This window comes from Pinus tabuliformis, chromosome Q, assembly GCF_031772625.1.
Source record: "Pinus tabuliformis cultivar Carrire ecotype Pingquan chromosome Q, CPIR1, whole genome shotgun sequence".
NCBI lineage: Eukaryota > Viridiplantae > Streptophyta > Pinopsida > Pinales > Pinaceae > Pinus > Pinus tabuliformis.
In genome coordinates, this window is record NC_142296.1 from 211600346 (window position 1) to 211615874 (window position 15529).

The following is a 15529-nucleotide window of genomic DNA, read 5'->3' on the forward strand; positions in this document are numbered from 1 at the left end:
TTTGAAAATTTAAATCCAGGAGCTTGAACTTCATATATTGGAATCATATTATTAGTTGAAGAGAAAATAAGATACAGAAATTTGAGAGTAGCCCACTGAAGTTGAAATGGCCCTTACAGAGTTCATGTTCGATTCCGCAAGGATAGAGTTCAGAACACATTACAAGGATCTATCAAACTGAACTTAATAAATATCATAAAGGTAACCTTAACATGACTTGATCAAGAAGGATGTCCAGAGATCACTATCATTATAATTTTATATAGAAGGAAACCATTAACAATTTAAAATCGAAAACTTCAATATTATAAATAGCGATGGATAAGAGAAATTTGCAAAGGACAAATGAATCTGGAAAATACAAATTTGCAACTCCATGGGATACCTGGTTAACTATGTGGACGAGCCGAAGACAAAAAGAACCATGTGTGTCATGATTTCATACATTATGTTTCAACTTGGATAAAAAAAAAACCAAAATATGGCTTCTTATCAATTGTAATCTTGACATTATTGGACATGGTAAATTGATATTGGAATTGGATGTTTGTCCATATCTGCAAATTTCTAAGCAATTGAGAGTATTAGAATACAGATTAATAGCAGTGTGCAACCCATTGTGAGCGTCTGGAGCATCTTCCAAAGCTGAACATCCAAATGATATAAAACTCAAGTATGTGAATGTGACGAAAGGCTAAAATGCTGACATGTTTTTGTTGTTTAATGTAGAAGGAATCTTGCCATTTGGGCTCTAGAGCCCAACCTGCATTTAACCAACGAAAAACACAGAGCAGTGGACCATGTACTCGATTTTTTTTTGTTCATACCACAGAGAACTGTTCTATCAAGTACGCGAACCCCTGTTCTGGGGTATACTGCATTCAATGGAAAAACAACGCATCTCAACTACCTGCTTAACCATTCAGGGAACAGAAAATGCACCGTGTTGTTGATGCCTTAAATTTAGTAGACCTTGGCCATACTATGTTATGAAGTATGGCTCTGCTGGCTATCAGATTATTTTAGGATTGTGATTTTGGACACCAAGGTTTAGATTATTTCTTTATTATGGTGGTTGTAATGAATGAATTTATATTCCATTCATTCTTACTGCATTTGGATAAATGCCCTTACTATTTTTTCAATAGGTTGTTGTAAACATCGACCTATCTAAAGTGAGAAACGTTTTTCTTTATAAAAATAGTTGTTGGTTGAATCATATAGAGGAAAGGAAGAGTAATGCATGTGGGATCGTTGATTACAGGTAGCAACTTCAATTACAGAAGCCATTGCATCCAGTTTAGGCTTCGTCATTGCATGGAATTGATTCTAATTTTTTGGTTGATTTTGAACATTTTATTTATTATTTAGTTTAGAAATTTTATTGTAGTTGTTCTTTCTTCCAGTCACAAGTTCCAAGAGAACGACACCAAAGCTATAGACATCAACTTTTACAGATAATTGTCCGTGCAGAGCATATTCTGGTGCCATATACCCGCTGTAGATTCAGATCACAATGTCAAACATAAAAAGTTGAATAATAATATAGCGAAAGATATCTGCAAAGGAAACTGCAGTCTTAGATCCTAGAAGGTAGAACATGAACCTGAGCGTAATTTGCAGTTTACTTAAAGATAGTTGTAATGTAATTTTAAGGAAATTTATTGAGGGTTAGGGGTATTTGTATGTCTTTTGCAATAATATTGGAAATATGAGCGAAATAAACTATTTGATTCTTTTCATGTCTATATAGATTTCCAATATGATTCAGTTTCACAATACTGTCCATCCTCTTAAAATCAAACAAACATACCCAAAAACTTTTCCTTTCATAATTGTTAAAAAAATGGTTTTAACAGTGAGTCATGATTTTCTTGAGATCTTACTAAGTTCCAGCAACTGCTCCTGTGCTGACGTGAGTCACATTTTCGGGAAAAAGTCTGGCTAAGCCAAAATCTGCTATTTTGGGATTCAGGTTCTCGTCCAACAATATATTGCTTGCTTTAATATCTCGATGAATAATACGCAGGTGAGAATCCTGGTGAAGATAAAGAAGCCCTCGAGCTACTCCCAGTATGATGTTATAACGTTTCGACCAATCAAGGGGTTTGTTTGGGTCTGTATCCATGCATTCAGATCATTAATCAATTTCATGACTGAAGTAACTAGATTGAAGTGTTAGGGTTCTTTTTGTCTTTATAACATAATAAAATGCATTAGGTTCTTTTTGTGTTTATAACATAATGAAAAGGAAGTTACCCACCAAGCAGAATTTTATCAAGGCTCCTATTTGGTAAATACTCATAAACAAGCAACCTTTCTGATCCCTCTGCACAACAGCCCAGAATGTTCACAACATTGCGATGCCGAATTTTGGCCACAAGCTTAACTTCATTCAAAAATTCTTTCCTCCCTTGCCTAGATGTTAAAGATAACTTCTTCACAGCTATTTCTTTTCCATCTTCAGTAATTCCCTGAGAGATTCAGACAAAAGACCGGTGTAAAAGAATTTGTGAAGTAATTAAGTTTAATTGTTTTTTTTTATGTATTTGTAATCATTATCTTGATTGTAGATTTCAAAAGATTTTGAAAATCTGATAAACGAAGTCTGTAAAATATCCAAGAATCTACAATCCAAAGTTTGTATTTGTTCTCAAGCTAACAATCTGCACCTAACAGTCAAGTTTTAGGTGAAAGCAGCCCTCCGATTTTTATATTAAGTAGCAAAAGCTTTCTAATTAACTTATGTTACCTTGTATACAGGGCCAAATCCTCCCTGGCCAAGCTTGTTATTATCATGAAAGTTTTCCGTAGCGGCTAGTAATGTTTTCATCTTAAACATCACTATTTGCTGATCCTGAATGATTAGTGCGTCTTCCTCAACTTGCCCCTGACCTATACAATGAAAATGAACAGCTATATCAGCAAATATTTGAGCAAAAATTGAATGATGTTCTCTTTATATGAAAGATCTCTTCGAAAATGCCTGTGAAAATTTTGTTCTCAAAATAACTGTGAACATTCTGCATCTCTATTGTATTGTAACTGTGATGATTCATCATAGCATATTTTCGCACCCACAAAGGATAGATCCATTCCACAGCCCCATAAGGGCTGGGCTGATCCCTCGACTCTATGTGTGTGCGAGTATCTAACAATTCTACAGCATGTACTGACTGTGGGACTGACAAATACATCATTAAACCCGTGTTAGATATGAACCTGTGCACATAATGATCAAAACTCAAGTTTAGATGGGTATTTGCTAGTGAAGAAGAAAAATCAAAAATCAATTTAAAGAATTCATAAGAAACAGGGTATGTCATTTTATCTAAACTGTAGATATCATCATATGCAGTACCTTCGCATGGCCGTCCAAATATGGTAGACTTCAATCTTTTCCAGGTTGCGAAGAGGCATACGAATAAAATGAGCAGGAAGCCGCCCACGACACCTAAAGTTATGGGTATTTTGCGTGACTGGTTGATATGTGGACTGTTATAATGAGCCGGTGCTTTAGCCCCACAGACAAAAGCATACATGCATACACACAATATTACACAGAGAGGGGCAGGCAGGCAAACAAATAAATTTGCATCTTTTTCAAAAAAGCAAAAGCTATGGAAATATATTTCATATTAATGATATGATGCAAAATCATGGAAAAAATTATTATTATGACGCATCTTTGATGGAATAGAAAAAAGAAATCCCCCACACACAGACCTTTCCTGACCAGCAGTGTCCCATATCTGGGCCTTGATCATTTTCCCATCAACATTAATGCTCCGTGTTGCAAACTCCACACCAATTGTAGATTTGGACTCCAGGCTGAATTCATTTCTAGTAAATCTGGAGAGCAAATTGGACTTACCGACACCAGAATCCCGAATCAGGACCACCTTAAACAAATAGTCATAATCATCATCGACTTTGTAAGCCATCTCCACACAGCACCAAACGAACTCTTGGGTGTGCTCAAGAACCCAAAACCTGAATGAATAGCTGCGCAGTTAATTTCACCTTATAGCAGAAACCCAATAGCCGGTTCAATGGCTAGATAATGAATATCGGGCTATTATAGACACCCAATATCTGGTCGGATGGATACACAATGGATATCAAGCTATTGCAGAAAAATAATTGCCTTTCAATGGATACACGATGAATATCGGCTTCTTGCGTGAACCCAATAGCTGGTTCAAGGGATAGATAATGAATATCGACCTACTGCAGACGCCCAATAACTGTTAGATGGATACAAAATGAATGTATCGCAGAAACCCAATCTCCCGTTGAATGGACGGATACACGATGAATATCAAACCGACGCGTTGTTTACGCTGATCTAGGAAATGGGTATTGGATCCAGATCTTTGAGCATTGGGTGTCGGCAATAAACACCCAAAAGCCCCCAAAAATGGCCAAAGGAGAGAGTCGTGTGCGATCAGATTTGAGTTCTGGCAGCCTTGGAGATGAGAAAATCTGTAGCCAGATCCACTTGGCTGAATCTTGCGAAACAATAATCCTGGAACTCCGGCGTAAAATGGGTAACAACTGACTAAAATGACCAAAGGAGAGAGTCGTGTGCGATCAGATTTGAGTTCTGGCAGCCTTGGAGATGAGGAAATCTGTAGCCAGATCCACTTGGCTGAATCTTGCGAAACAATAATCCTGGAACTCCGGCGTAAAATGGGTAACAACTCACTGTAAATTCCGCTGCAGAAACCACGTGTCAAGACGAGATTGCAGACGTGTCAGGACGAGATTGCAGAACTGGACGAGATTGCAGAACTCCTGGTTGTACTAGACGCTACGTGTCAGCGTGAGGGACAAAAGTCCCTTTCAAAGGAAGGCCTATCGGCCTAAAAATCGAAAAATGGGGTTTGAGAGAGTAGCGTTCAAATGAAAAAGGTGGGCAGGCATGTGGACCCCATCTATGGTTGTATATTTCTTGTTATTTTAAGAAATTATAATTACCGTTGAGAGCTTTAGGGTGTGAGGAAATAAAACAAAAGGGAAAAGCTGCTCCAGTTGTCCAAAGAAAAAAAGGACGAAATTAAAAATAAATTTGTATTGGATTTTGGTTGGCTTTGGTGTTCGTGTGGATGAAAGTAAAAGGGGTCCGCAGAGTTTGTAAACGTGTTACGTTTAAAATGGTAAAAGATCAAATACGAAAAATTATTTAGAGTTCACCAAAACTTTTGCTTTCACGCATCGTCATATGTTTCATCTGACTTCTTTAAATTTTTAAAGATGTGATTCTACAGTTTAATATGGAGAAGATGTGTATAGGTTAAATATGATGTAACAAAGATTGTAATTAATTTTTTTAAATATTGTGAAAAATATATATATAAATAAATGTAGTTTCATAAAGATGGAGAGGAATCTAGCCTATGGTGCAGCAAAGAGAAACCCTAGTTACAAGAAATTTGAAATTAGTTATTATATTATTTCAAATGGTTTTTGTAATGTATTTTTGATTTCCAATGATAATAAGTTACAAATTTTGTGTTTTTTAAAGAAAAAATAAATAAATTGTTTTTTCATTTATTTATGTTTAAATATATGATTGTTTTCGAAACTAAAAGATTTATTTTAAATTAATCTTTTATATTTATCTGAAGCCTAATTAATCTCTAAATCTGTTTATTGTGTTTTATTGGTTCAAAACTATACTAACGCCAAATACTATATCATGCAATAGAAGGTGGTTTTGGCCACGGAAACACCATTTTAAATGTTTGATTGTTTAGCTCTAAAATATTTTTCCAACATTAATAAGTTTTAATAAACCAATGCTATAAATAATAATAAATTTTAGTAAACCAATAATATAAATACAAATTTGTGGGTTTTTTTTTTTTTTTTTTTTTTTTTTTTTCAGGTGGCAAAATCTATCAAACTCAGGTGTCAAACCAACAGTGAGGACAGCCATCTTTGGCTGCTATCCGCGAATGTCGGTTTGACTCATCACCGTTATCAAGGAAAACCACGCCACCTGTAATAACCCGCTGGTGGTCCGTAAGGGAGCAGGCTTTCACTCCTGCCAGATGCCTCTGGGTCTTGGGCCGTTAACCTGTTTCCTTACGTCCGAGGAAGACGAGCTCTTAGCCAAGCAGAAGCAGTTTTACGGCATACTCCAGGCCGAAAATTTGTGGATTTAATGTAACTTAGTTATTTTATTTTTTAATTTTTTTTAATATTTTTTTAATTTAAAATTTAATTAAAAAAACTATAAATTCAAGTTGTGTAATGTGTTAATTTAAATTTATGATGATGATAATGGTGATGATGGTGATAATTTAAATTGAAGTTTCCAAGTGTTCATGTGAGCTGGAGGGCGAGTTAACTTGGAGAGGACTGAAATTTGGCAAGGTGTAGGCGGACTCTTGGGCTGAAACACTGAGCCAGGGTAAACGCAGAAAACAAAACCGTAGGTCGGGCAAGGGTGTGCGAGGGCGTCAGGCCAAACGACTGGGCAAGGGCATCCGAGGGCATTTGTCTGAACGATCGTTCGAAGGCGTTCGGGCAAGGGCGTGCGAGGGTGCCGGGCCGAACAACCAAATGGGCAAAGTTGTTCGAAGGCGTTCGGGAAAAGTCGTGCGAGGGCGTCGAGCCAAACGACCGAACGGGCGAAGTCGTTCGAAGACGTTCGGGCGAAGTAGTTCGAAGGCATTTGGGCGAGGGCATGCGAAGGCGCCAAGCCGAACGACCGAACGGGCGAGGGCATACGAGGGCGCCGAGGCGAACGAGTGAACGGGCGGGGGCGTGCGAGGGCATTGGGCTGAATGACTGAATAGGCGAGGTTGGTCTAAACGTCTGAACGGGCGAGGGTGTGCGAGGGTGTCTGCCTGAACGAGTTGAAGGCTTTCGACTGAAAGAGTCGAGGGTGAACAACGTGCTGAAGAGTGCGACGGTGAACGAGGTGCGACAGGCGGAAGTGGCACTCCGAACGGTGGTACAAGCAGTGCGAACGGTGTAGGCCGACTTGCACGAGTTGACAAATATTGTACCAAGGAAACTTGGGGTTTCCTTCAAAGACTATAAAATTGAATATTTTATGAAGTATTAATATTATCGGGCAGACTCATATTTCAGGGAGTTACCCCTCCCGATTTATTATCCGTTGTGAATATATGTGTAAAAGATAATAATGATGAACGATGTAAGAAAGTTTCCATTGTGTTAATGAAAGTATACTTAGGAAAGTTGAAAATAAACTAAGTATCGAAAATAGGTGTAGTCCACGATCGTAAGTATTGTTAAAAAGAAAGTGGTTGATGGTGTCGCACCTCCTATAGTGCAGTTGGAAGAGTACCGCCAGTGTAGGGGCGTGACAGTTGGTATCGGAGCTTGATTCAGTCGAGCCAGACATACCGAAGTAAGTGTAATACTTTGTGATAGGTTTAGCAGGGGTGAAACTTCATGCTTGGGAAAAGCTGAATGACAAGACATGGTAGGTTTGAAAGAATGCGAAGGGAAGCTCTTGTTGACCTTATACAAGTTGAAGCGGATGAAAGAAGAGAACCCACGGATTCAAAATGAACTTGAAGTCTTGGAAATGAATGTTGAAAACGAACTTCTTCGACTTGGTTGCGCAATGGAGCAAGTTGCAGCTGCAGATTGCGATGATGAAGAAGAGGAAGTCGTGATATTTGAGGATGTTGCAGATATGAAAACGATGGAGGATGAACTTGAAATTGATCAAGTTGCACCAGGACCGTGCAGTTTGCAGACATTGGTGGACGAGGATACTCACATGGAAGAGCCTCATGATAAAGTAAGTACTACTTGTGTTTCATTTGATCTTTTGGTAGATGAGCCTTATGCAGGGAAGGGCAAAATCAGTTTGCCAATTCGATGGAGGATCTTACCATGGATGTCTATGATGAGACCTTGTATGGAGAAGCAAGGACCATTGAATGTTGTAGAGCTTGTTGGGGTTGTTTGTGACCTTATGGCAGAAGGTGAAAATGCCTGTGACAAGGGAGGAACGTGATGATCATTGTGGAGGAATGGGTCATGCTTTAGCCATATGGAGAAATTGGCTAAGTGCCCGGCATGACTCATGGACAGATTGGAGAAGGGCACACACTTGAGGTATGATGATACTTGGGTGGACTTCTCATGGCCGAGACCAAGAGGAAGTCTTGGTGGAACCTTCAGTGGGGGAGCCATTGTAGGAAGGACTCATGACTTGATGATGATATGGTTTGGCTGACCGATTTCATTAGACCAGATTGCAGACTTGGATGAGGATGGCTAATTATTGTGATGGGTCTACTTAGTTGGACAACATGGGAAACTTGGGTCATGGACATTGAGTTGGAGACATGGAGCATGGAAGTCTTATGCAGGGAAATTATGCAGGAGCACTTGTAGAGGTGTCACTTATGGGCATCCAATGAGGAGTGCCAAGGCGGGGATGTTATGTGGGTGGATTTGCTGATGTGACATGGAGATGTTTTATCTATGAACCGATGGGGATGTTGGGCACTCTTGTACAACAAGGCCATGGACTCGGTTAGAATTGTGAGCAGACTATGGAGCATTCCTACTACATGGAGAGCCGAGGCATCTTGCAGAGACCTTTGGACTATGACATGTATGCTTGCTAGGGTGTTGGTTGGAGATGACTCATGGAGCTCATGATGACATGAGGTTGTGACTTTTGGGGACTTCATATTATGGTGGACTTAGAGGATCTGATGCATTGAGAAGCTGAGGTTAGGGACTTTGATGTAGGATGGGGTGCATACTTTTGTGTACATGTATGGGTGTGCTTGAGAGAGTGACTTGATGTAGAGGATTGTTATGAGACACTTTGGAGTGATGGAGTTGCAACTATGATGATGCCTTGGTGGCAACACTTGGGCATGGGTTGAGCCGAGACTTAACCACCTTTTACACATGGGAGTTGATTGGTCTATGATCATGGGCAGCACATGGGAGATGAGACAGGTGTATACTTGTTTCTTTGGTAGACTTGAGGGATGGCACATTGCAGATATGATGGAGGTTGCTTCATGGACCTGGATGTGGCACATCGAGAGTCGAGTTTGATGAGAGGATCTCTTCATTTTGAGGAGATGGATTTTACACATATGGATGATGATGTTGGGATAGATGTGGTTGATTTCATGCAGCACATTGACACCAAACATCATGGACAACATGTTGCAGACGAGATGGAGTTTACTTCATGGACCTAGGCATGGCTTACTTAGATGGAGATGGATTCTTGATCGAGTTGATGTTGTGACAGGAGTCTGAGAAACGACTGATGATGGCATGAGGATGTGCATTCTCATGGTTTGAGTGTGACAGTTGGACTAGCTACCCGACTAGTTCAAATCATGGGGTCCAGAAGTGTACAGAAATGTGTTAGCATTGTGTTGGAGTATCATGGTGACGCAGGGTTACCCCTGCTTACACCCACAATATACATGTAAAATGCATAAACACATTTGTCCTAGGAATTTTAACTCTTTGAGGAGTCAAAACTTCAGCCATCAAATGGTAATAAGCTATAGACTAACCAACATAGTCTAACCCTTAGGCAATATCTACTTATCAGGACCTGAATCAACCCTCAAGCCTTCATTTATGACTTAATTAAAGCCTTTCATTAAACCCTTCTATCGGGACTTTAAAACCCCTCATAACCTTCATTAATGTTAATATCGGGACTTATTCACCCTTCTAAACCTTTGTTACCCCTTAACCACATATATATAACATTTTCCTCTTTAAACCTTGGTTACATATATTTTAACACATAACTTACCTTTAACGCGGGACTTCAATTCTGTCAGAATTCAAAGGAATAACCCGATCGAAACATATAGACTGGACTTCAAACATTATAAACCCGCATTCATAATTGTTGTCGGGTCCACACTCATCCATCGCCTTTCCATTGCGCTCTCCATTCAAACTCCAATCAGCGATCAAACAACTTGCGTTATAACCTCCGTCATTGATCTACCCTTAATAGATCTGACGGTTCACCCCGATTTCGGGTAGATAACAAGCATGGGGTTTAACCACCCGATAAAGCGGTTTCCCCTCTCCACTACTCTGCTACATGTCACGTTATGAATGGAATTGGAGCCAAACGGAAGAATACCGCTTACGGTCCTTCTTCCACCCGAAATCCACTTTCCTATATAAAAACCGCTTCTTCGTGAGTTATCTTCTGCGCACTCTTTCATGCGATGACCGTTGATCTTTGAGATCTAACGGTTCCTATGCACTACCTCTTCACTTCTCCACTCATTCCTTTTCTTTAACTTTAATTCGGCATTCAATATTTTTCCTTGTGGTTTTGGGTTTCCCTTCAAGGTTTCGGCTTCCGCTCTTCTGCTACTCAACCTTTTCTCTGAGCTTAACCTTTGCGAATTCTCACTTTGCTACTTCTCCAGAGCTCCACTCTGATCTTCAACTAGATTCAAAGATCCCTTTATGATTCCTCTGAATCATTCTACTCCTCTACGTGTCCTTCAGAATTCTGCCTGCAACCCTTGTTACAAAACCTACGAATTCACATATAATTCATTCATAAATACTCGCTTCACACAATTACACAGTTAGGGAATAAACCTCTGTATATATAAGTATAAACAAATGATTACATTCGAGACTCTTTGTCTCTCACATGCCTGATCTTCAATATCAGTGGCCCCTCCTTTACTCCGCCCCTAGGATTATATTTATACCAGAGAGGTTCTGTTGAACTAATTCTGGTTCAAATCCTAGATCTACTGAATTGACTCCTAAATGTCCTCTATGTCCACTTCTAACTTCAAGTAATTCCTAAGAAATCTCTCTAGTTGCTCGAATCATGAAACTACCTTTAGAGTTATAATTGGATTCTAACTCTCTTGTCATTATTAACCACTCATGTTCTCCTTTATTTGAGAGAATTTACAAACATCCTCACACATCTAATTAATTCCTATTCTAATCACTTAAAAGCCCAAACATTACATTAATTTGAGACTCAAGAAACCAACTTCCCTAAAACACATGACCCCCGTATGTCTACTAAAATACAATGATTTTCCTTGGGTTGAATGCTCCTGCATCAGACTCCCAAAGTAGAAAATATTCATGATCTCCTGATAATGTGTCTTCATGTGTTAATAGAAAACCTCCAGGATCCCAAACTTTAGTTTGTAACTGTCTAAAAGCTCTGTACCTTTTTTGTTGTTGTATGTCTGCTATTTTCTGTTTCATCTTCCTCTCCTTGTCAATCAGGTTCAAATTCTGATTGATCATGTTTCCTGCTGTTATCATTTTCCTCCCTATGGCATGTTTCATCATTAGCTGCCATAATTCTTCAATCTCCATCTCCAGTACATCCTTGGACTGGTCTATACTTTGCCACTTACTTCTGCCTCTTTCTCTTTGTTTCAGGTTGTTGCTGTTGTCCACCAACTCTTCAATTTGTTGTTCTTCTTCTTGGAGTTATCGAATGCTATCACTTACTCTTACTCTTCCTCTCATTCTTATCTGTTCTGTTATTCTTGCTGCCTCCTTTCATCCTTACCCTCTTTCATGATTATTTATGTCTGCACTGAATCATGACTTTCCAACATTCTCTCTTCCAATTGAGCATCTCTATTCCATGGATTGAATTCTTCCACAAAATCTTCTTCTTTCATCTTTATTTAGCTGCTCATCTATGCCAAATTTCCTTCAGCATCTGCAACAAAACCTGCACTCACAAAACACCTATTAAAATAAAAAAACATAAGGCTTTTGTGTCGTATCTTCCTTTGGCAACAATTCAGTTTGTTGCTCTATTTATTTCTCCTCTGTCAGCACATCAATATGATGTTTTGAACTCTCAAAAGAATTCATGAGACTGTCAACTAGTCTCTCCCCCACATCATCTGCTCTAATGATGTCTTCATGCTCTTGTCCATTGTAGTGAACTCCTTCTTCTGCAATCATATTGTCATACTTTGAATTTTCCAGCAAATATTCCGACAATGCAATTTCTCTGTGACAATTCATAAGTATTTCATCATCACTTATAATTCTTGCATTTATAAACAAATTATTAATTTGAAAATCACAAGGTTCAACAGTCTCAACTGTTGCTTCACATATCAGCTCTTCAAACTGAATTTCATCTCCTTCTTTCACAAGAAATTCTTCCTCTGTTGTCACAATTTCAAATATCAATGCATTATTAATTTCTTTCTGCTACAATAAATCACTACTTCTCTAATTTAAGAGACATTCTCCTTCCTCCTTTACTTCAGAGTTTTTATCTTATGAAAGATACTCTTCCATACTTCTGACAGTTTCAAAAGATTGCTCATCCTCTGCAAAACACTCCTTTTTTAGTGTTCCTTCTCCCAAGGTTAAATCCTTTGCATAGGGTTCTTCCTTCTTAACATCTTTCAGTAGATGTCCTTCTTTCTTACTGACTGTCTCAACAGTTTCCATGGCTATTTCCATTGTGCCTATCATCATAGTGAACTGATGATCCTTTACTATTTTCAGCTAACCTAGTCTCTTCTTCAAGTTTTCCTTTAATCTATTGTTGTTTTCTTCTCCAAGAGCTATCCTTGTCTCACCATTTGCATTAATATTCTCCTTCATTTGTTTTTCATCCACAGACAAATTATCAGTCTTAAAACATAAGACCATGTGGTCCCACTTGATGTTTCGGCCATCATATCTCCTTGTTGTTCTAAATCCTTCATATGATTCAGAAATTCTTCGATGGTCTCCTCTTCAATCTCCTCAAGCCCTTCACTTGGTTGCTTGATATCTTTCCCCAACTGTATATGAGACCTATCTATCTCATCTTCTTCTAGAATATAATTTAGATTCTTCTTGTCTTCTTCCTCCTTTATGACAATATCAGCAAATTGTCCTTATTTATATGTTTCACCTGCAAACATACACAAATTGTCAGATTTAAAACCATGTGACCCTTTGGCCTCACTTGAAGTTTCAGTCTTCAAGTTTTCATCTTCTCTCAGAACTTCACCCTGTTCTGCTTCACAAATGGACACTTCCATTTTCAATTCCAACTCAACTTCTTTGAGTTTTTCCATCAGCCACCTTACTTGTCTTTGTTGTATCTTCCTCTGCAACTTATGTCACTTCACTGGCTTCTTCCTCAATACCCAACCTAGTCTCTGGCTTTCCTCAAGTATTCTCCTTAATGCATCGAGTTGTTCTTTTAACTCCACAATCTCTTTGTCAATTTCCTCTTGAATAATCCTCTTGCCATTTGCCTTGGCATCCTCTTTCTTCATCTTTCTTCTACTGTGGTCTTCCTCAGAACCTCTGCTATGACTATCAGAAGCCATCTTCTTCTCCATACCTATCTCATGAGTTCCTCACTCATTCACTATGAGCTGCACTAAAGCCTCTGCAACAACAAGTCCTCCTTGTTGCAACTTACCTCACAAAGCTTTCCTCTGTACTTGGTCTTTTGGCAAGCCCTTGGTTTTCTATCTCTGAAACCTCCTTTGAGCACTTCCCTCTGCTCCTTCTAGGCTTCAACTCATCTGCACTTCTCAAGAACACAATTGTCCTCTTGTATTTCAATCACAATGAAATACTTGGTTCTGACCACCTCTTCTTTCACTTAGAAAGTCTTACTAGCTTCCTTCATCCCTTAGCAATTCTACCCACATCCTTTGTGGAATTACCTTTGTGAGCTGCAACAATACCTCTGCAGTAACAAGTCTCATCCTTGCTACATATGCCTCACTAAGCTTCTCTTCTCTAAGCTCAGTATTTGAACATCTCTCTGGTTCTTTCCTCTGGAACCAATTCAGTCACTCCTTGCTCTAGATGTTGCAAACTTCTCACCTTCTTATCCTGTCATCTGCATATCAATGTTACTCAAGCCAAAGATCATTCCCAAGCTTTCAAAAGCTTGCTTCTCAGCCTCCTTCTGAGAACATTTTTATCCTTTCTATCCAACCTTCAGTTGGATTTTTTAGGTTCACGGTCACTGTAGGGCTCCAAAAGCAGTCTCCATCCATTCTTCACATTTGAGTGAATCTCCATTCTCCTCAAGAAAACAAACATCACCGTGTTTTATTTATGCTTCTGCTTGTGCGACAATATAAAAACCACATATTCTTCAATCTTCAATCGAATCAAAACAGAACATATCATCTCACCTTCAAGATCTCAGCATGATCTTGTTTCACCATTCCACCTGTACCTTGAATGGGTTGTCCTCTGTTTCTTGCATCTACAAGTTTTGCTACACATCACCTTTGTGTGCCTACTTTTTTTCAGATTAGAATCTGATCCTTCCTTGCCTGCATAAACATCTTTGACACATAACTTTGTTCTCAATTCTTTCACATAGAATTTCTTTGTTCTGTATTAACACCAATTGTTTCAATTACAATTCGGCTATGATACCACAAATGACGCAGGGTTACCCCCACTTACACCCACAGTATGCATGTAAAATGCACAAACACATTTGTCCCAGGAATTTTAACTCTCTTAGGAGTCAAAACTTCAACCATCAATGGTAATAATTTATAGACTAACCAACATAGTCTAACCCTTAGGCAATATCCACTTATCGAGACCTCAATCAACCCTCAAGCCTTCATATAAGACTTTATTAAAGCCTTTCATTAAGTCCTTCCTATCGGGACTTTAAAACCCCTCATAACCTTCATTAATGTTAATATCGGGACTTATTCACCCTTCTAAACCTTTGTTACCCCTTAACCACATATATATAACCTTTTCCTCTTTAAACCTTGGTTACATATATTTTAACGCATAACTTACCTTTAACGTGGGACTTCAATTATGTCGGAATTCAAAGGAATAACCCGATCGAAACATATAGACCGGACTTCAAACATTATAAACCCGCATTCATAATTTTCGTTGGGTCCACACTCATCCATCGTCTTTCCATTGCGCTCTCCATTCAAACTCCGATCAATGATCAAACAACTTGTGTTATAACCTCCGCCGTTGATCTACCCTTAATAGATCCGACGATTCACCCCGATTTCGGGTAGATAACAAGCATGGGGTTTAACTGCCCGATAAAGCAGTTTCCCCTCTCCACTACTCTGCTACGTGTCGCATTATGAATGGAATTGGAGCCAAATGGAAGAATACCGCTTACGATCCTTCTTCCGCCCGAAATCCACTTTCCTATATAAAAACTGCTTCTTCGTGAGTTATCTTCTGCGTGCTCTTTCATGCAATGACCGTTGATCTTTGAGATCTAATGGTTCCTATGCACTACCTCTTCACTTCTCCGCTCGTTCCTTTTCTTTAACTTTAATTCGTCATTCAGTGTTTTTCCTTGTGGTTTTGGGTTTTCCTTTAGGGTTTCGGCTTCCGCTCTTCCGCTGCTCAACCTTTTCTCTGAGCTTAACCTTTGCGAATTCTCACTTTGCTACTTCTCCAGAGCTCCACTCTGATCTTCAACTGGATTCAAAGATCCCTTTATGATTCCTCTGAATCATTCTGCTCCTCTGCGTGTCCTTCAGAATTCTGCCTA

At 39.0% G+C, this 15529-nt stretch overlaps 1 protein-coding gene across 1 annotated transcript; it reads right to left on the reverse strand.

Annotated features, from left to right (window-relative positions):
- Positions 1-339: 339 nt before the first annotated feature.
- On the reverse strand, positions 340-4010 carry LOC149218966 (cysteine-rich receptor-like protein kinase 43). Its single transcript, XM_089384188.1, has 5 exons — positions 3727-4010; positions 3362-3495; positions 2753-2895; positions 2264-2474; positions 340-2118 (listed from the first exon to the last, which is right to left on the reverse strand). The coding sequence occupies exons 1-5, from the start codon at positions 3942-3944 to the stop codon at positions 1886-1888; spliced, it is 939 nt and encodes a 312-aa protein (XP_089240314.1). The 5' UTR covers positions 3945-4010; the 3' UTR covers positions 340-1885.
- Between the last annotated feature and the right edge of the window lie 11519 nt (positions 4011-15529).